This window comes from Lipotes vexillifer, unplaced genomic scaffold (genome assembly GCF_000442215.2).
Source record: "Lipotes vexillifer unplaced genomic scaffold, Lipotes_vexillifer_v1.1 scaffold777, whole genome shotgun sequence".
NCBI classification, from domain to species: Eukaryota; Metazoa; Chordata; class Mammalia; order Artiodactyla; family Lipotidae; genus Lipotes; species Lipotes vexillifer.
Genome location: NW_006784423.1, coordinates 4,273,270 through 4,295,943, shown reverse-complemented (window position 1 = coordinate 4,295,943; position 22,674 = coordinate 4,273,270). Strand labels below are relative to the sequence as shown.

The 22,674-nt window shown below is 41.3% G+C and overlaps 1 protein-coding gene across 1 annotated transcript in view; it reads left to right on the top strand.

Annotated features, from left to right (window-relative positions):
- Positions 1-944: 944 nt before the first annotated feature.
- The window catches only part of IL18R1 (interleukin 18 receptor 1), a 32,818-nt gene continuing 11,088 nt past the window's right edge, over positions 945-22,674 (top strand). The window contains exons 1-6 of the mRNA XM_007456832.1: positions 945-1,002; positions 5,023-5,263; positions 8,540-8,705; positions 11,415-11,565; positions 18,242-18,304; positions 22,279-22,399. Coding sequence (XP_007456894.1) covers positions 945-1,002; positions 5,023-5,263; positions 8,540-8,705; positions 11,415-11,565; positions 18,242-18,304; positions 22,279-22,399 — 800 coding nt within the window. The remainder of the gene's footprint in view (positions 1,003-5,022; positions 5,264-8,539; positions 8,706-11,414; positions 11,566-18,241; positions 18,305-22,278; positions 22,400-22,674) is intronic.

The window sequence follows — 22,674 nt, the reverse complement described above, 5'->3', positions numbered from 1 at the left end:
AGGAATGCCAGTCCAGTTGTGTGGGTCCAAAATCCAAGCTCTTTCCATCGTGCTGTGATTCCTCTGCCCAGTGGGGCTAGGTGTGTGGTATACAAGGAGCATGTGTTTGTTTATGAAATAGACTTGGTGTATGAGCCCCAATGCACCCTTCCTCTAATCTCTCAACTTGTAATTAGTAGAACCAAAGATAGGTTGCAGTAGGATCAAAATTCAACACAGATTTGCATTCATTGAGTGGGTGTGGATTAGGCATCTGGATTGCAGGAAACTCCCAGATTTGTGTCTTCATTTCCTAAAATAAACACTAGGGGCATGTGAGTGTAGACACATGCACACACGTGCACACACCTTTTCCTCTTAACAAGGATTAATCAGTGCTTACTTTGTGGGAGGCGTTGATTTTAGTGATACAGTGATGAACAAAACAGACTTAGTTCCTAACTTAGTTCTGAAGAAAGATCAATATTTAAAAATTCAGCCCATAAGTGAAGATTGTGATAAACATTTTGGTGCAGTGAGAGGGAAAAAATACGGCTGGAACACACACACACCTACATGGGCAGACTGTCCATTCATAGGATGGTAGATTTTCTGGAAATACTGTCGTCCTCACCTTTGACTTTGGAGGTAAGATTTAGTAGACCAGACCTAAAATACAGCAGGCTCTCTTGTCTTAGAAATTTGCATTATTAGGGATTTCCCCTGGGTGCCCAAATTTATGCCTTGAAATTTTATCAATTCTACATGGCTGGAAGTTCTGAGGAAAACTGGTGACTCTATGAAGGGATATGAAAATTTGCTGGGCTGATTTTTTTAAAGTCTGTATGCCAGAAGACTTTTTAAAACCTCCTGCATGAGACACAGGTATGCTTTTGTTTGAAAGTCTTGGCTGAACCTGTCTTATTCTGTTTTCCAGAGAAACCATCTGAAGCAGAATCATAAACATGCATCGTAGAGAAATACCCCTGACACTTTTGGTGCTTATGTTTATAAGCACCTCAGGTAAGTAATTATAATCGATCACAAACATCCTTCATTGGTCGTCTAGAGGGAATATCAAAGTTTGGCTTATTTATGTGGAGGTGGTTACTGAAGATGTTGGATTTATTAAAATTCGTGGTTTAAAATTTTACTTTAGAAAGTTGCCAACCATTTGGTATGCCTGGAATAGAGAATAAAAGATTCATAGCGGGCTCTCCTGGTGGCTCAGTGGTTGAGAGTCCGCCTGCCGATGCAGGGGACACGGGGTCGTGCCCCGGTCCGGGAAGATCCCACATGCTGCGGAGCGGCTGGGCCCGTGAGCCATGGCCGCTGAGCCTGTGCATCCGGAGCCTGTGCTCCGCAACGGGAGAGGCCACAACAGTGAGAGGCCCGCATACCGCAAAAAAAAAAAAAAAAAAAAAAAAAACCGAAAGGATTCAGCCCTATGAGTTTATGTAGAGAGAACAGGAAGTGAAAACTTTTATCCTGAAATACATTTGTCTGAGATAAAAATTTGCTTAGTTTCACGTTATTTGAAACTGAAGCGATCACAGCCGTCCTTGTTACTGATTTTTACAAAGTTTTAACACATTGTTTCCTCCCTGAAAGGAAGGCAAAAATTCATCTCATTATCTAGGTAGTGAGGAAGGTGAGTGGGAATACCTTACAGATCTTAAAGAAAATATTAGAGTTAGAAGGAATACGTTTAGAAAGAGTCTGCTCGGACCAGGAAGACAGGTAGGCTTGGTGTCCGGTGTCAGGTACCGATTTTAATTTATTAGCAGTCACTGCTTGGAGACTCTCGCTGAGAAGGTTCTGAGACCTCAGCAGGGTTCTCTGCAGAAGAGCTCTGTGGTTGATTAACAAGGTTCTCCAAAGGCTTTGGAGAAGAAAGAAGGGGCACAATTGTTGATTTGCCTTGATCCAGTAGTATCTGGAGGAGGGAAGACATGAGCGCATGTCCCCTACTTTGAGAATTGCTAATGAAGAGATTACAGTTTGGTTATTGATACTTTCAAATAATTCAGGTCCAATATCTGGGTATATTTACTTAAGAGGATCTATGTATCGTTGAGATCCATACAGTGCAACATTACCCAGGTGTTAAAGGAAGGAGACAGACCTCTTCTTGTTGATATGGAAGGACCTGTCAGAACAGGTGAGAGAGACCAAGGTGTAGGAATGTGTGCATCACATGGAAAGGCCCCTTGCTCTAAAGGCCCCTATAGACTTAGGCTGATAACCTGGCTCCCAAGTTATTATGAAAACATGCTGCAGGCTCCCAACAGCCATGCAGCCTTTGCTGTAAGGATGCTAAGGTCCCAGCTCTATGTCCTTTGAGGTATTTGAAGAGCACCTTTTGTGAAGGGGTCTCTCTAGGCAGACTTGACAATATTTTACGTGTCAGATTCATTTAGCTGAAGTTGGATGACATCCTATTATTGCCGAAACTCAAGACAATTCCAAACCCAGACATCATTGCAGAGGCTGTAGTCTCTTGACCCTACTGGATCGTGGTGCTCCATTCTTATAAGATGGGGAGGGTGTTCTGGGCCATCCATACACCTTGAACTCCATTCATTTCTCCAATCAAAAGCCATTTCAAATCAACAAAGCCTGCAATGTTAAATGTAAGATTAGATCTCTGAAGCCATTAGCTGCCTGGGGAATATGAACTTTCAACTGCCAACCATGCACTCTGGAGAGTATGAATTCCAGGCTAGGTTTCTTTAAGTGATAACTGTCCCCAAAGAGGAATAAGTGCCTATGTCTGTACAAACACAGGCACAGGGGTTCATAGAAGCTTTTTTTTCTCATTGATTTTTATTGGAGTAGAGTTGATTTACAATGTTGTGTTAGTTTCTGCTGTACAGCAAAGTGAATCAGTTATACATGTACATATATCTGCTCATTTTTAGATTCTATTCCCATATAGGTCATTAGAGTACTGAGTAGAGTTCACTGTGCTATACAGTAGGTTCTTATTAGTTATCTATTTTATATATAGTAGTGTTTGTATGTCAAACCCAGTCTCCCAATTTATCCCTCCCCCCACACCTTTTCCCTTTGGTAATCATGTTTGTTTTCTACACCTGTGACTCTATTTTTTAAATAGGTTCATTTGTATCATATTTTTAGATTCCACATATAAGCTATATCATCTGATATTTTTCTTTCTGTTTCTGACTTAATTCACTCAGTATGACAATTTCTAGGCCCATCCATGTCACTGCAAATGGCATTATTTTGTTCTTTTTTATGGCTGAGTAATATTCCACTGTATATATGTACCACATCTTCTTTATCCATTCCTCCATCGATGGATATTTAGGTTGCTTCCATGTCCTGGCTATTGTAAATAGTGCTGCAGTGAACATTGGGTACATGTACCTTTTCAACTTATGGTTTTCTCCGGATATATGCCCAGGAGTGGGATTGCTGGATCGTATGGTAGCTCTCATAGAAGCTTTTTTATGATTGACCAAAACCTCGAAATCACCCAAATGTTCAACACCAATAGCATGGATAAATAAATTGTCAAATACTACCACGATATGATACTACATAACTATGAAAAAAAGAACAAATCACCACTACATGCAGCAATATGATTGCCCATCATAGACATAATGGTGTACAAAAAGTCCAGACACAATAGAGCACATAATGTATGATTTCTGCACTTTGTTATATGTAGATTATATCTCTAAAACTAGAAAAATAAATCAAGCTGTTAATGACCTACCATCCTTTTAGGTGTCAGCTAAAACTAACACCCACATTTACACATGCATCACACCTTCTGTGCTGAAGTCCTGAATTGTAAGATAAAGATTTAGTAACAACCACCAGATGCAAGGCTGATGCTCACTAAATGTTGTGCTTCCAGGTAGCTTTGACAGCCATGTTTTCAAAGAGTGTTTTTGCCATTAGAGCCACTTCCTCTCTACCTTGTGGTTAACAACCTTGTGGTTAAAACCAGACAGTTGCTTTGAGAAATAAACCCTGACTATAGAGAAAGCATGTTCTCTGTGGCCTCAGAGAATTGCTCTGTTCAGTTTAAGAGTTCTCATTCTCAAAATACAGTCAAAGATTGCTGCCAGAAGACAGGATACAGGGAAGGTCCATTCACACTGACTTTGAACTGTTGGAAGTGAAGGAGGAGGGAAATGATGACCCTGTACAGCACAAAGCATCAGACAAATTTCTAAAGCCGGAGTATCTGGGTTAGTTGAGAAAGAGGGAAGAAGAGAGAGAGACAGAGACAGAGACAGAGAGAGAGACGGGGGGGGGGGGGGGGATTTTTTAGAGAGAGAGAGAGAGAGAGAGAGAGAGAGAGAGAGAGAGAGAGAGAGAGAGAGCTCAGAAAGAGGAAGTGACAGATACCCAGATTTGCAGTGAGTCAATATGAATTAATTATCAGTATGAATTGTATGCATCATGTATTGAGTATCCACATGGTAACCTAGAGAGGTAATGGATTTATACACAGATAGGCGCACCTTTAACCATCCCCACGTCTGCCCAGGGAATGGTTAGGTAGAGTGGTTGAGAACAAGACCCGTGAGACTTCTGACGATACAAGTGGAAAACTCTGAGGTCTCTAGGTTTCTCTTTTTATTTTCCTTGGAGATTCCTCAGCTAGGGATGTTTTGGGGTAGGTGTGGCAACACTGTGACTTTGGTGGCTTTCCTTAAGAGGAAGTTGTAATGTGTAACATTTCCTTTAAAAGATTACAGTGAATTTATGTGTCTTCTAGCTTTGGTAGGTTAAGTTCCAGTATCTTCCTGTTTGGGAGAAGCTGTTGGAAGGTTTTTCTGTCTTCATTTATATTCTGAAAGTACCTTAGTGTTAGAAGGATTGACCTCCTGGTTTTTAGTGTTGGAAAGATTGACCCTCAAGTAAAAGAATCCACAGAAATGAGACACTGAGATTTTTCAGGATGTTACTAACCCAGCCTCTTCACCTAATGCATTAGGGAAAACAATTTACCTTTGTCATTCTGTTTTTATATTTTTCTTTTACTTGGCTAATCTTTAGAAGAAACTTGCACCTTGCGTCTTCACATGACTGCAGTTGAAGGGGAACCTTTCTATCTGAAGTATTGCTCATCATCTGAGCGTGAGAATAAAACAACCACCATAAAATGGTACAAAAATGAATCGCATGGACCCCTTGAGCTGAGCTCAAGTAGTTCACCCAGAATTATCTTGCTCGATTATGTTTTGGAGTTTTGGCCAGTTCATTTGAATGACAGTGGATCTTACTCTATCCGAATGGGGTGAGTATACCTTCTCTTTGTGTTGGCGTATTTCATAGCACTCTTGGACTTTGTTCAGCAAATCAAATATACAGTCGTTGGGAAGGTCAGATACTCCATCCACTTCCTTCTCCCTACTCTTCCTACAACATGAAATAAATACTCCATTCTTGAAAAATTAAATTAAATACTGCCCTGTGTTTATTTTCTTCGTAATCGTAATGAAAGGAGATGACCTTAGTATGATTTACTTTTAGGTGATCCTTGCCAAAGATAAGTGAGGATTGAATGAAATTCATTTTTAAACTCAGCTGCTTCTGTTGCCTAGAGCTGCCGGTCAAAGGAAATAAATGGCGAGGGCTTCGTAGTGTTATGAGCAGATAGTGAAGGAGGGTAGTGTCAGCTTCCTGGGTGGTAACCTCAAGCTAGGGAGATGGGTTGGTATTGGTGTAGACACATCCTAGTCCAGTTTTCAGGGGTTTTCTGAGAGCCAGGTGGTGGTACTGGTAAAAGACATGTGTGTCAGCCAATGACAAATTTATAGCCAGGGACAGTGAGAGAGGGGAACACCGAAAGGGTTTTGCACAGCCTTCTCAGGCTAACCCTAGAGTCTTCCAGGATATTCGTAGTGAAGAATCCTAAATTCTGTGAAATGACGGCAACCCACTGAATGTGTCCATGATTATTACTGAACTTGGTTCTCTTTATACTTTATTTTGTGAGATGGGGAAGGAGTAACTGGGACAAGAAAACTTCTATGTGATGAACCGTTAGTGAGAACATTGATGGCATAGTGTTTATCCAGTACATGTGTGATGTTGTGTCTGTACTTAGGTATGTGTGTATGTATGTGTGTATTTTTAATTTTATTTTTTTATTTTTTTGCGGTACGCGGGCCTCTCACTGTCGTGGCCTCTCCCGTTGCGGAGCACAGGCTCCGGACGCACAGGCTCAGCGGCCACGGCTCACGGGCCCAGCCGCTCCACGCGGCATGTGGGATCTTCCCGGACCGGGGCACGAACCCGCGTCCCCTGCATCGGCAGGCGGACTCTCAACCACTGCGCCACCAGGGAAGCCCCACAGTGAAATCTTGATAGCACTCCTGTGGTTTTGCACAAAAAGGGGTCATTTTTGTTTGTTTTTATATATGGGAACTCCCAGGAGTTAGAAAGAAGTTCAGAAACTCTTGTTAACCAATGAATTTTATGTGACCTTTTAAGAGGGACGATTCCAGAAGTGAGTCACAACTGGGTCTTTTCAAACTAAGGTAGAATGTATACTCACAATAGGGGTAGAGGAAGAAGACCTCCCTGATCTGAAGAAAGATTTGATTTAAATGCACAAACTATTCTGGACAAGGCAGAAAGGACAAATTGATGGGGAGAGTCAGTCATCTACGAATGTCACTTGGAGACAGGGAGGGACAGGGGCATTAACTGTCTTTCTGATGTGAAAGGTGGAGAACACAGCCTGGGGTAGGAAGAGAAAGTGGACTCGTCAGGTGGAGGCAGGATGTCAGAGAGGCATGTAGGGACCAGGAATAGGACAGGGAGGGTGGCGGGCTCAGAGTGCTGTGTGATAAGCTTTGAAGGGGTTGGAGGCTGATGAATAACGTGAGACTAAAGCGATGGTGGGCGCAGCAGCCTTGACAGTGGTTTTGAAAATAAATGGGACCCTACACAGGAGAAGGTGGTTTTGAACACCTGGGAGCATTGAAGATAGAAACTTTTTCAAATATAGTGCAACTGGTGAACAGTATTCTGTTTTTGCACAGAGGTGTGTGTGTGTGTGTGTGTGTGTGTGTGTGTATGCATGTGTGTATGTGTGCATGTATATGTGTGTGTACATCATTTGGGTGAGTGAGTCTTTGTAGTTTTGTGTGGGAGTCATCAATGACCAGACCCTACTCCTGGGATCCTCCTTTAATTTTTCAGGAGTCCTCTACTAATAATCAAATGTCTCTGGAGACTGATTCTTTAATCCTACAGCGAAAATCGCATTGTCTGATCAAAGTTTTGTGAGAGTATTAGTATTGTACCAAGCACTCCTGGCCTTGAGGGCCAAACTGATGTGCATTTGCATCTTGGCCCGACTGTGTACCAGGTGTGTGACCTTGGGCGAGTTATTTAACCTTGCCTGAAGGTTAGGCTTCTCATCTAACATAAGGAAAAGAGTCATCTCAGTGCACACACATGGTAAAATACCTGGAGCTCTGTGAGTGCCAGTTTTCTGTCTATCTGATTGTAGACTCAAAAGGAGAGCTGGAAGAGCCTCTGGGGGGCGGGTACAAATGTGTCAGGCACACAGGACAACGTAACCTCGTGTAGTATTTAGTATATGGATCTCTATATAACGTGCAGTTCAAGCAAACATGAGATTGCAAACATTTTCTTTTTTAAAAGATCATTTCCACTACTATATTTAAAATGGATAACCGACAATGACCGACTGTATAGCACAGGGAACTCTGCTCAATATTACGTAACAACCTAACCCCCAAAAAATTCAAAAAGAATTGAAAAAAATAGACACATGTATGTGTATAACTGAATCACTTTGCTGTACACCTGAAACTAACACAACATTGTTAAGCAACTATACTCCAATATAAAATAAAAAGTTAAAAAAAAGATCGTTTCCAAAAATGCTGTTAAAATTTTTTCCTCCTCCATAGTCCTAACTTCTAACCAGAAGGAACAACAATGACATCTATTCAAACCAGTTTTTGCTTAGTAATGTACTTAAAGTGCTAATATAACTACATGGAGAGCAGCCACTCCAGACATGGTTTACTCAACAGTAGGAGAAGAGGATAGGAACAAAGTGCCCTGAGAAATATAAAACGCAGTGTATATATACAGACCTTCAGAAAGCATTATAGTCCTCATGAAACCACCTCCACTCTCCCATCCTGGGTTAAGAATCTTTGAACCTGTCCATCTCTAAAGATCGTTGATGTTTTAAACATTTCTGTCCTGGCATCCATAATACATATGGTCTGATGTAGGTTTGTGTGTGTGAGTGTGTGTGTGTGTGTGTGTGTGTGTGTGTGTGTGTGTGTGTGTTTAGGACATCTTGGGTTTTTCTCATTTACTACCCCCTACCCCCGCTCCCATGGCAGTTATTAAATTTCTTGCTGCACTGAACCAAAAAGAGACAGAGCAGGATTTGGGCATCAATGAATGAGTCTCTCTATACAAAAATAAGGGAAATTTTTCACTGGATTGGTTACTAAAAGGTGGTATTTGCAAAGTCTCTGTACTAATGATAAAATATGTCTAATCCTTTATTTCCTAGAAATGATACTCATAACTGGAAATTAAATATCATCAGAAGACCTAAACACAGCTGTTTTACTGAGAAACAAGTAATGAGTAAATCTGTGGAAGTTAAAAAATCTTTGCAGATAGCCTGTGAACATAGTTACTATCAAAAACTGGTCAACAGAACGTTATTGTATAAGGTAACGCTTTTAAAATATTTTAACTTAAAACTTGACAGATAAGGCAAAATTCCAAAGTGAGGGTCTGATGGCTGTGAAGCATTTTGGTCTTGTAACATACAAACTATGAGTCCACACATCTTAGGTGGCCTGTCTGAGCTCCTACATGTAACGCAAGTGTCAAGGTTCCTGCCCCATGTTAGGCATTCAATAAATGATAACAGCTTCCTCTCCCTTGCTTAATTTTCCTTTTCTTTCAAAAAATTTAATTTTTAGGAATGCTAGTTCATTTTCTTCTGCTGCATATACTTAAAATTTTAAATTCTGTTGTATATGTTTGTTCTGAATATATGCATTTACAAAATTGGAAGATGGAAAAAATGAATGATGAAGATAGCAGAGATCATTTATAATCCCACCAGCGAGAGAATAGGGTTTTTCTCCATGTAAGCATCTACTTTTAAAAAGTGGTATTTTTCTTTATCCACTAAAAATTATATTGTGATGATTTCCCCACATCTTTAAACATTTTTCCAAACATGGATTCCATTGTGTATACACTTGTATCTAAGCCCCTGTTATTGGACATTTGTTAATTTCCTACTTTTCACTTTTATTTATAAGGCTAAAATAAATATCATTCTCATAACTCAGAAGGTATATTATGATTTTATTCTTTAACTAAATCCCTAAAAGTAGAATAACTGGATCAAAGGCTATGAGCATGTTTATGGCTTTTGATTTAAATTATCAAGCTGCTCTCCAGGGAACTACACCAGTTTAAAACCCTCTTTTTCTCATATCACTACCACATGGGAATGAATACTTTTTTGTTCTTTTTGGTACACGGGGCCTCTCACCGTTGTGGCCTCTCCCGTCGCGGAGCACAGGCTCCGGACGCGCAGGCTCAGTGGCCATGGCTCACGGACCCAACTGCTCCGCAGCACGTGGGATCTTCCCGGACCGGGGCACGAACCCGCGTGCCCTGCATCGGCAGGTGGACTCTCAACCGCTGCACCACCAGGGAAGCCCGGGAATGAATACTTTTAAGAACATTTAAAAATCTGACGTGCAAAACTTCTGTAACTCTTAGTATCTTTCCCCCATTTCTTTCCTTAATAACAAGTTAAACATTTTTATGTATTTACAGCATCTTAATATTACTTCTCTTGTGGACTATTTTCTTCAGTTGATGTGCCTTTTACTTGTGTTGTAAGAGCTCCTTTAGACAATCCTATGGAAATTGTATATACGCAAGTATATATGCAGTCACATGTACATACATAATATGCATACACACATACATGCACACACACAACACAACTTATATTATTTCTATAGAGGAACAAATCTGAAAAGTGTACCTCTGTCTTGGAAACTTTGAAGAGCTGTGAGAGGGGGTGGGGTCTGAAGAGACGACCTTGAGAAAGTTCAAGCTACTGATGATGATTCCTTAGAAATGTGTGTTTGTAGCTTTTGCTTGAACACCGTTTACTTGTGATTTTTCAAGGGAAGCTCTTATCCAAAATGTTTTCCAAATATCTGTATCAGCCCTGAGTTGACTTGACTCTATTTCCTGTCACATGTACAAATGTTTTTACAGTATATATAAATTTGTGGGGATCAGTGTACTGGGTTTTAAGAAATCCCTCTATGCAGCTATTTGATTTTAGAAAATAGACGTATTGAGAATGTCTTTAGCTAGAAAATTGAGGGGAGGGGAACAAGGAAGCTAGATCAGTAAACGATTGGAAAAAAAATAAAGATATTTTTATATGCCTTGGAATTGATAGTTTAATATGCCTTAGAAAAAATAAGTTGGGGTTTATAAAAATTTGGTGTATGCAGAAACAATTCGCTGATGTGAGATACACATGTGGGTGCTTCACAAGCCCATTCTAAGCACCCTCTGGGTCTATGTCCGCTTGCTACCAGCTTTGGCAGCTTTGAGAGGAGTCTGTGGGCAGTAGCTGCTCCTTGGTTGATATTTCCAGGAACAGTGTCACCTAGTGAAGTTTAGCAATTCAGTTTCCATTTTCCCCATCTCATTCTTAGATTGCTTCAGAACCTATTTATTGGTACCTGATGGCTGGATTGAAAAAGGTGGACTTTTTGTTATTATTAATTCCTACAACATACAGAAATTTGTGAGAGAGAGACATGTTTGTGTGTGCCTATACATTGGAATATTTTTCATGCATTTCTAATCAGTCCACTGTCTTCTGGTGGAGGACATCAATGGGTATGGGTAGTCTGCTAGGTACCTGGTTCTCTGAGTAATTCTGTTCCCACCTCCACTACCCATCCCCAGGATGGGTAGTCCTGAATACATGGAATTCAGCTAAAAGCATTAAGAAATAGAATTCCATGGAAAGTTTTGATCCAAAGCAGGGATATTTTTTGTTGTACTGGTTTTTTTTCCTTTCTCCTATTCTTCGCTCTCTTTGTGTGTAAAGAGAGAGATTAAAGGGAAATGAGGAAAGCAGCTATAGTGCCCCCTATACTTTATTTCCCAGCATGTATTAATAATAATGATAACACCAGGAATGGGACTCTATTTCATTGTTCCGGTAGAGGCAGTGCCAGATCACTGAGACATTTGCTCAGAAATTGCTCGTTTTTATTCTATTTCCTTCTTTCTCTAAAGATCTTTAACTTTAAAATTTTGAATTCTCGTCATATGATACCACTCTCACTTAAAATATTTTAACTTGCTCTTTTTAATAACAGAACTGTGAAAAGACAGAGAACAATCAAAACCCATTTTTAAAGAAGAATGCAGAGTTTAACGATCAGGGATATTATACCTGCATGTTTTTTCTTCTTCATAATGGCAAACTATTTAACGTCACCAAAACCTTCAATATAACAATAGTCGGAGGTAAGAGAAATCTTAGAATCGGGAAAAAAAAAATGTATCTTAGTAAAATGGAATATTTTCTTTTTTTCTAAAGCCGTACGGGAAGCCAGAGGCAAACTTAGTTGGAGTCGTGACCACATCACTAGTTCAAATATAAGGGTGAAAATCATTTTGGCATCACCTGCCATGCTGAAAAATTTGGGGGGCGATAATAATGAAAGTTTATATAGCTGAACCTCTGATGCGTCAGTTCTCTTATTCGGTATTTGACTAAATTGTGGAATCTTTTGTTATTAAGCATCTGCTTGCACTCAGTAAATACTTATTGATGGGTGTCTATATTCAATAAACTGTACTGAGTATTGGGAGGTAAGGGAAGCATGGAAATACAAAATGAAGTGAATAATGTACGATTCTCAGGAATTTGATTATAGTCAGGAAAGGTTGAAGCCAAACCCGGCCTCTGGACCCCGACACCGAATTAAATCTCTGAGACAGAGTTTTGGGTGAAGCAGAAAAGAACAGCTTTATTGCTTTGCCAGGCAGAGGGGGCCACAGCGGGCTCATGCCCTCAAGACTGTGTGTCCTGCCCTGGAGGGGGTCCTGAGGAGTTTCATAGTAATGGTTCAAAGAGGGCGTGGTCAGCTCGTGGACACTCCTCTGATTGGCTGGTGGTGAGGTCATCGGGAGTCGGCATCATCAACCTTCTGGTTCCAACAGGTCTGCTGGGATCTATGTGCTTACTGTAGTCGACCTAAAAAATATGCACAACCTAAAAGCTGAGGGTTGTAAAAATATGCGCGAACTAAAAGCTGAGAGTTATGTTTTATTCAGCGGGAATTTTTAGGATTTCAAACCTGGGAGGCAGCATCTCAAGTAACCCTGAGAGAACTGCTCCGAGGAAGCGAAGGGGGGACCCAGGTTAAATAGAAGTTTTGCAACAAAGGGCAGGTAGTCTGAACGTCAAAAGATTATTGTTAATTAAAGAAAACCAGATATCCCAAGTTAAGGAATTTATCGCTTTTCTATGTATGGGAAGACGCGAGAGTCTGGGCTCTCTGGCATCATTCCTTTGATGTGCACCTCAGCTTTCTGGGGCCAGTATCCTGTGTTTTCACACCCTGTGTTTCTTCAGGGCACCCTAAGGAGTGTCCACAGTCTGATGGCTGCTAGATGGTAGGTATTCTTTCCTTCCTGAGTTTCCTCAGGGCTCACCAGCTCACTTGGAGGGCTGCAATCGCTGATGACTGTGACATCCTTTGTTTACTGATAGGGCAGGCAGTATTCCATTTATCACCATTAACTTCTCCCGCCTGGAGGGGGTTTCAGTATCTGCAAAACAGCTCAAGGGTATTGTTGTGTGCATCCCTTGAGGGGAACCAGGACCCTGCCCCAAGGCTGCGCTGTTGTGTCCTGACTGCTACTCCCTGGTCTCTGCATCCGCTCCCTTCCCTGATTAGCATCTGTTTGAACCTGTCAATGGAACTCGGGGACGGTCCTGGAGGCTGAATGAAGCCTATTTCCTGTAATCCAGAAATGGGGGACACAGAAAGGCTTTTGTGCCCAGGAGCCGCACAGGGCCCTGCTCAGTATCGAGGTGATAAGCCACATAGAAGCACCGTAGAATATGAAATTGGAGTCATCTGTGAGGTGTTAAGGGTGCAGAGAGTCCAGAGGTAGAATAGATGTCAGAGGCTCTGTTTGAGCTGGTTCTCAGAGGCTGCGTGTGATGGATGGGCAGAAGGACGTGCTGGGGATGGGCTAGGTTAAGAACGTATAAGGAGCACAGGCGTGGCTGTAGAAAAGGGCTGTATATTTTGGGATGATGGCTACTAGTCTGGTTTATCATGAACCCAGACCATATATAATGGAAAAGCTGAAGCCTGGAATTTTAGGGTGATAGAGACCCTGGAAGTAATTTAATTAAACCCTATCCAGTGAAGATATCCTTCGTATGACTCAGCCAATAATAGATCATTCAGGAACTACCATGGAAATTACCAAATCACACAGCAGATGGGTCCAGATTTTTTAAAATTAATTAATTAATTCACTTTTGGCCGCGTTGGGTCTTCGTTGCTGTGCATGGGCTTTCTCTAGTTGCGGCGAGCGGGGGCTACTCTTCATCACGGTGCGTGGGCTTCTCATTGTGGTGGCTTCTCGTTGCGGAGCATGGGCTCTAGGCACGCGGACTTCAGTAGTTGCAGCACTCAGGTTCAGTAGTTGCAGCACGCAGGCTCAGTAGTTGTGGCTCGCGGGCTCTAGAGCACAGGCTCAGTAGTTGTGGTGCACGGGCTTAATTGCTCCGCAGCATGTGGGATCTTCCTGGACCAGGGCTTGCACCCGTGTCCCCTGCAGTGGCAGGCGATTCTTAACCACTGCGCCAGCAGGGAAGCCCTGGGTCCAGATTTTAATGATTGATTTTAGAGAAGTCTTTTTTTCTTATTGAGTCCAATTACTCCTTCTTGTAGCTTCCACTCACTGTTTGTGTTTGCCTTGAGTAACCCCACAGATGGTCCGGTCCCTTCTGAAAATGACAGCTCCTTCGAGTGTCTGAAGACAGGTGGCTTATCCACCCTTCACGTTCTTTCCCAGCATCCAGGAAGCTGTAAACTCCTGGGATGACTCATTCAACAACGCTGTGGGTTCACAGTTAGCGGAGCTCGTCGACTTTAGCAGCCTTTTCCCTCTTCTCTCCAGCCATCCACTTATATAGCTCTACTCCACGCATTGCGAGTGGACAAAGTACCACAAACTTCCTGTCTCCAAACTGCACAAATGTGTTAGCTTACAGTTCCGGAGGTCAGAAATCTGAAACGGGTTCCCTGGGCTAAAATCAAGGTTTTGGTAGGATTGCATTCCTTCTGGAGGTTCTGGAGGAGAATCAATTCCTTGTCTTTTGCAGCTTCTAGAGGTGCCTTGCATCCTCGGTGCACACCCCGTCCTCCATCCTCAGAGCCCACAGCGCAGCATCTTCAGATCTCTTTCACCTCTTCCTTCATCTCGTCATCTCCTTTTCTGACTCTGACCATCTGCTTCCTGCTTATGAGGATGCTTGTGATTACACTAGGCCCACCTGGCTAATCCAGAACACCCTGGATTTCGGAATGATCCGAAAATCCTAAATTAAATCATATTGCAAAGTCCCTTTTGCCGTGTAAGGTATAATATTCAGCATCTGCGGGTTAGGACGTGAACACCTTTGGTGGGGGGCATTATCCTGCTTGTCACGCCCCATAGCCTGGGTATCCCATAACTAAATTCTTAAACTCAATAAGTTCTCTTTATCTACCTTAAATTCTTCAGTTTGACTTTCTTTAATATCATATAAATCCTACATCTCTGGTCCCTTGACACTTCCACCGCCAACTCCCTCCCTTCATCCATCTCTGCTTTCCGCCCATCAGCTCCTCTTTCCTTCCTTCTTGGAAGGAGCAGTAAGAATATCCATTATCGGGCTTCCCTAGTGGCGCAGTGGTTGAGAGTCCGCCTGCCGATGCAGGGGACGCGGGTTCGTGCCCCGGTCCGGGAAGATGCCACATGCCGCAGAGCAGCTGGGCCCGTGAGCCATGGCCACTGAGCCTGCGCGTCCGCAGCCTGTGCTCCGCAACGGGAGAGGCCACAGCGGTGAGAGGCCCGCGTACCGCAAAAAAAAAGAGAAGAATATCCATTATCAAAAGAGCATGCACAAGACCAGGAATTGTGCCAGATACTTTCATTGAACCCTGTGAGCTTGTGACCTTGGGTGAGTTAAATGACTGAGTTTTTCTCTGCCTCTCATTCCTCACTAGTGACATGGGACAGTAATGAGTTGAGTCATCCCTCATAGGGTTGCCTTGAGGACCAAGTGAGTGAGGTTGTAGAGCCTTGATAGTGGTGCCAGGGACATGGAAAGCTCTGTTATTACCATCTTAGTATTACCGTCTCCCGTCTCCTCACCCCCATGTCCCCACACTGACCCTGTGCTATTCTTCTGTCTTAACCACCCATCTTGTTTTCCTCGTCTTCTTGGAGAACGCCACCTGTGTCTTTCAGGACTCAGCTAAGTGTCCATCCTCCTCCGTGCTCCCATGGCCTCTTGTTCTTATTTCTGGTTGCTGTCAGAATCGGATGACATGTCTCTTTCTGTCACTAGAATGAGAAGCTCCTGGAAAGAAGGGATTAACCTGTGTTCTATTCCTCATGTTGGTCTCTCCTGTACTTACGGCTGGACCTTTGTACATGTGCTCATTACACGTCTGTTGAGTGAATTACAGGCATACCTCATTTTATTGCGTTTTGCAGACACTTTTTTTTTCTTTTTTTTTTGCAAATTGAAGGTTTGCGGAAACCCAGCATTGACTAAGTGTGTCAGCGCCATTTTTCCAACAGCATTATTTTTAAATTAAAACATGTACATTGTTTTTTAGACATAATGCTATTGCACACTCAATAGACCATAGTATAGTGTAAACATAACTTTTATATGTGCTGGGAAACCAAAAGAGTTGTGTGACTCGCTTTATTGTCACATTCATTTTATTGTGGTGTCTCGACAGAACCTGCAGTACCTCCAAGGTTGCTCTGTACTGAGATAGGAACAGTTTCTTCAGTCGTGCCTCATTCAACAGGAAGTCAGGACTCTTCACCATCCTGGCCCTTTTCCTTTGGATTTGGTGAAGTTTGCCACCATTCTTTTAAAATGTGGAGCTTAGAGTTGAAGCTGATGATCAGGAGGTATCATGGCCTCTGCTGAGGGCAGTGGGACTGAGCGCCTACCTCGTCTGTGCTCACCTGTGGTCACAGATGTAGATCTCTGCACTGTCACGTGGGGAGCATCACTGCTGTGGATCACAGCCCACTCAACCCACCTGGCCTCTGCCTTTTGTTTTCATCTCACTCTCTGGCTGATCTGCTGATGTCTCTCCTCCTGCAGCTGACCGTCTCTGTGCCGTTTTGATCCAGGGATAGTAACTTCAGAGGTAGACTAGCCATGCCAGGGGCACACACTGAAGTGTTCTCTTCCTTCTGTTACCTTCAGTAGGATTGTACCCTTCACTTTACACCAGTTTTACAAACCCAGTACTGTTCTGGGTTCTCCATGATCTGCTTCGCTTTGAGTTCTAGTAGGTGGCATCCTTTCTCAAAGATGTCCTTCCATAAAGATGTCCTTTATACCTCCTCTTCCCAGGACTCCCACCAAATTCCTGAGAAAAGGAGATCAATGAAGAGAAAAATCATCAGTAGCAATTTTCTCCAATACTCAAAACCACCTCCTGCCCCTGTGTGCTTGAAGCAACCTCTGTTCCTCTGTGCTCAGACCTGAGGGTCAGCTCCTTGTCTGGCAGCAGTTCCTCCAGCTCTTCCTGCCGACGTGAATTCCAGAAGAGATTCTTACCCTGGTTTTTTTTGTTTTTTGTTTTTAATTATCTATGATCTACCTCTCAGCTCATTACAAAGGTAGTTGAAGATCACCGTATTTTAACTATTTTATTTTAAGTTTTTATTTATCTATTTATTTTTGGCTGCACTGCACACCTTGCGGGATCTTACTTCCCCGACCAGGGATCGAACCCGTGCCCCCTGCAGTGGAAGCACGGAGTCTTGTTAACCACTGGACCTCCAGGGAAGTCCTTTACCCTGGGGTTTTGCTACACTAGTTTCTTTCTGTATCCTTGCCCACATTACTCCTCCTTTCCCTTCTTTTCTCTTCACTCTGTAGCGCGTGCTTCCTGGGAGAGCCTAGGAGGGCGTGGGTGCTGCAGGAGAGCACCTGAGTCCCCTTTAGTCCTCGTGAGCAAGCACATCTGCTGGGCGCCTGGGAGCCCCCATGAGGGATGCACTGGACATTACTTGTAAATGCCCCAGAAGCACCGGAAGTACTTAGAAGGGGGAGTCCAGGTCATGAAGAAAGTTGCCAATGCTGATAATAGGAGCAGCGGGGACTGGACTACATAGCCATGTGAATGTGGGACCACAGGGCTGTCCATGTTCTGCAGTTATTAGCATCCTAGGTTGTGGGATACTCCTCAGCGGGAGGTTGCTGGGGGATTGCTTCCTTCCTAAGTGTTACTCAATGGGGCTGAGGTAGAGCATATCTGTGTACCTCCAGTCTGGGTCAGAGGTCACTAAGGAACAGAAGTAGAACTGAGTTTACAGGGGTGGACACCCCAGCAGGGCCGGGACTAAGGTGAGGCAAGTGACGCATCCAGGGGCACTCCTCTCACTGTCCTGCCAGGGGAGGGTCTCAGGAGGCTTCTGAGAGTAAGTTCCTTGCCTGCCCTACCTGAGTCTTGACGTTGCAACCAATAAATCTATCCCGAGGAGTTGAGAGCAGATGGAAGGAAGAAGGGCAGAGCAGAAAGACATATCCCAGTGACTCTGCATCTTCTAAGTCCTGAAAGTTTCATTGTCTCCCTGGATGAGCATCTTCTTCTGGCTTTTCTCTGCAGTGGCAGAAGCCAGAGGCTGGAATTGAGGGGAGACCAAATTCAGTGTGCTTTCTCCAGCGAGGTGAGCTTTGAGTTGATGGAAAGTGAAACAACGACCAGTATTCCCTGCAACCCTTATTTAATGAAAATACATTAAATAATAAATGTAAAGTGATGACTGTTAGAATCTTGGTTACCTGGAATGATAAGTGTATTACAACAAATGTCTGTCTTAGCAAAACTCCCTGTAACACTAATGCATTTTTCTTTTCTTTTTTCACTTTCAGACAACAGTAATATAATTCCAGCTCTTCTTGGACCAAAGCTTACGCATGTTAAAGTGGAATTAGGTATATTTTGACATATATATATTTTGGATTTGCGAACGGGGGTCATAATAGTCTTCCAAGGCTAAATCTGGTTCCTTATTGATCAACATTGTGTTCATAACACATACCATGTTTACTAAGAATACTGAAAAAGCAGGAAAACCTTGTCATTGTTTGAATGTTGCCCTTTTTAGTAATAATGACAGTTAACAGTCTGTTCAAAAGATTATGGAAGTGCCTGTGGTTTGCAGACCTATGGTTTTAGTCACTTTGTATGTGGCTTTTCTCTAATAGTATCTATGATCATTTTTAAATATGAAAACTCAATGAGAATACTCTGGAGAAATGATTCAAACTTGTTGTGTGGTTTGAATATTTGATTAATGGGTTCACTTTGAATCAATGGACTCGACTCTACATTTAGGGCTTGTTTAGACAGGTCTTGATGAATCGATATGTCCAGTTGAGTAATTTCTTTCAAAAGAGAAAGGAAGGAAGGAGAAGAATAAATTCACACATATGCTAAACTGAGTATTGTATTAGGTATAACTGAAATATGTTATTGTATTAAGTCCGCAAAGCAACTCTGAGGGGTATTGTTCCCATTTAAGCTTCGGATTGAATGACCAGAGCTCAGAAAGGTTAAGTAATTTGTCTGAAGTTAAACCCCAGGAAAGGGGCAGAGCTGGGATTCAAGTTTCTTACATTGTTTGTTTGTTGTTGATTGTCATTTGATCCTGTTGATTGTTTCCAAAGCACACACCTTTTGACTACAGAGGGCCACAGTCAACTATATGACCACATATGCTCAGTGCATCTTGGATACTTTGCCATTTGTGTCTGTGGCTTGCCTGCTTTCTAGTTTTATTGATTTCTGAACTTTATTATTTTTTCTTCTCATGTTAGGCTTAATTTGCACCTCATTTTTCCTTCGTACCCATGGAGAGTTAGAGAATTAATTTAAATTCTCCTCTCCTGTAGTATGTGTATTTTAAGTTCTAAATTTCCCTCTAATCACTGTTAAGCTGTTTCCAACAATTTTGGTATGCCATATTTTCATAACTATTCAGTTCAAAGTTTTAACTATTTTTAAAATTTTTCCTTGTGATATTTGTTTCAGCTATGGATTACTTATGTTTCTTAATTTCCAAATATTTGGAGGATTTTCCAGTTATTTTTCTGTTATTGATGTCCAGTTTAGTTCCATTATGGTCCAAGAGTATACATTGTATCATTTAAATCTTAAAATTTATAGTAACTTACTTGGACCAAATGTGTATTCTGCAGATTTTGGTTTAGTCCTTCTATAAATATCAATTAGGTGAAGTTGGTTAATGGTACTCTTCAAATCATCAATATCCTTACTAATTGTTTGTGTGCTTTCTCTATCCGTTGCCAAGAGAGATGTTAATATCTCCAGCTATGATGGTCAAGTTGTCTACATATCCTTTAGTTCTGTCTATTTTTGCTTTATGTATGTTGAGGTTATCTTATGGGCACATACAAATTGATGCCTCTTGAATTGACACTTTAACATTATGAAATTTCTCTCTTCATCTATCATACTACATCTTTTCCCAATCCCTACTCTCTCTCATGTTAGATAGACACACCAGTTTTCCTTTGTTTGGGACTGGCATGTTTTATCTTTTTTCACATCCTTTTACTTTTAACATTTCATTGTCTTTATACACAAAATATGTCTCACGTAAACTGCATACATTTGGATCTTTGTTGAAATCCAGTCTGTATGGTGTTTAGTACATTTACGTTTAATGACTTACTAATACAGTTGGTTTGAGACCTCTCATCTTGCTGTTTTCCAGTTGTCCTATGTCTTATTTCTTCCTTTTATTCTCCTTTCCTTTCAGATTAATATTTTTTTTATTTAATCTGTTTTGTTTTCCTCTTAGTTATACCATTTTGTATTCTTCATTAGTAGTTCTCCTAGAGGTTACAATATATATCCTCTTACCTACAGTAAGACAAATGTACATATTAGTATGTTGACAATTTCGCAGACACCTGAGAACCTCACAACAGTTAATTTCATTCATCCTCTTATCTCACTTTAAGCTACTATTTTATGTATTTCTCTCCTGCATATGTTATAAACCTCACAATAATTTGGCATTATTATTGCTTTAAACACAAACATTATTTTGTATTTACCCAAATGTCTGTCCTTTATTGCCCTGTTCATTTCTTAATGTGTGTCCTTGCTTTCATCTGGGATAATTTTTCTTTGAGAGTGAAAAATTTCCTTTGGTATTTCTTATAGTGTGGTTATGCTGGCAATAAATTCTTTTGGCTATTATTTACTTGAAAATATCTCTATTTACCTCCAATTTTGAAGATTTTTTTTCAATAATTCTAGGTTGGCAGTTTTTTCCTGCACTTTAAAGATGCCCTTCTGTTGTTCACTGGTTTCCATAGTTTCTGCTGAAAGACTGGCCTTTGGTCTTATTGTTGGTACTTTGATGTGTCTTCTTCCTCTGGCTGCTTTCAAAATTTTCTCTTTCTCTTTGATTTTGATGCGTCCGGGTGTGGTGTTCTTTGCATTTATCCTGATTTGGGTTCCTCTGAGCTTCTCGAGTCTGCAGAGGATGTATTTAATTAATTTGGGAGAAATCCTCTGCCATTATGTCTGAATATTTCTTCTGCCCCTTTCTTCTCTCCTCTCCTGGGTCTGCAATTACATGTATTATGCTCTTATTCTGTTATTTTTATTTTTTTCCCTTCTGTACTTTAGTTTTGATCTTGGCCTGTATTCAGCCTTAGCAATCCTGACTTCTTTTATGCTCAGACTCTGTTAAAACCATTGAGTTCTTAAATTCATGTTTTTTTCAGTTATCAATTGCTCATTTGATTCTTTTAAAATAGGTTACTCTTCTTTGTTGAAAACATCCATCTGTTCATCTACCTGTCCACCTTTTCCTCTGTTTTCTTTAACCTATTTATATTAGTCATTTCATGCTCTTTATCTGCCAAGTCAGGCATTTGGATCATCTTTGGGTCAACTTCTATTACCTATTTTTTCTATTGATTACCGTCCCCTTTTTTTTGCCCTTTTGTATGTGTCTCTCTTTGCTGTTGTTGTTTGTTGCTGTTGATCTTTCTGTATCTAAAACAACCAAGGTGAATGAAGTTTGTATTACTTTTCCCTAAGAGTGTTTGCCTTTTCTTTGTTAGGCAGACAGTGTGAGGGTTTGATCATCTCAATCCAGTCAGGAATGCAAACCTGCTAAGATGCAGGTTTGTTGGATTTAACCTGCTTTTCATCTCTTATGGCTGGGGGGAGACTCCAGTCACGTGTGTGTTGTCCTCCAGTGGGACTCACTCTGCTAAGTACCATGAGACTGCAGGAGAAATCATTAGGCCTTTCCAGCCTCCTATGCTGCCCAAGCCCTTAGCAATAACCCTGTGAGCCCATGTGGCTGTTAGCATCTCCACTGGACTCTCTTTTCTCCATGAGATTCCCTCTATTTTGTACAAACCAAAGCAAATTCCTTCAAGGAATAAGATGGTGGCTATCTCAGCTCACCCTGGAAGGACTTTATTCCTGGCTGTAGTTTCAGTTCATCTGTTTCTCTTTGTTTTCCCTGCACTTTGATGTCTTTAATTTTTAGCTAATTTAATTTTTTTTTTTGTATCCATTGTGTTTTCCCAGAAGTTGCAGTGGGTATGTAGGCCTGACACTACCTATTAGACTATAGGTTGCAAAGAAAGTCCACTGGCCATCCTAAGTTTTAATAATTGATTTAGACATAAACATTTGAAGAGAAGCCAGTTCATAGTTTGGTGATGACTTGTAATTGCAACCTAATTTCTCTGATTTATAATTTTTTTTAATTGCAAAACAAGGCATTTTTTTCTTAGATGCAGCTCTATATTATCATTGTATATTAGGTTAATATACATTGGCCGTATTAATTTCAACCTTTGAGGAACCTGAGTTTCTAAAATCTGAACGTCGGTTGTCAACTTTTACCTAGGACAAGATGTACAGCTCAACTGCTCTGCTTTGCTGAATGAAAAGGATGTGATTTACTGGAACATCTGGAAAAAAAATGGAAAGGATCCTAATGTACACGAAGAGGAAGGGACAAGAACTAGGTATGAATATGTGATAATATATATAATACGTATCATGATATACAAAAATCATATAGTATCATATATATATGAGATAAAAACACCAGACTCCTGAATGGCTGATAGGATGCTTGAGATGAGTTTAACTTATAATTATAACTTACATATTTCATAATTTGCATCCTCTAGGCTGACGCATTATACAGAAATTTATTGCTGAGACCTAAACTAGAAAAAGAAGGTCAGGGCTTCCCTGGTGGTGCAGTGGTTGAGAGTCCGCCTGCCGATGCAGGGAA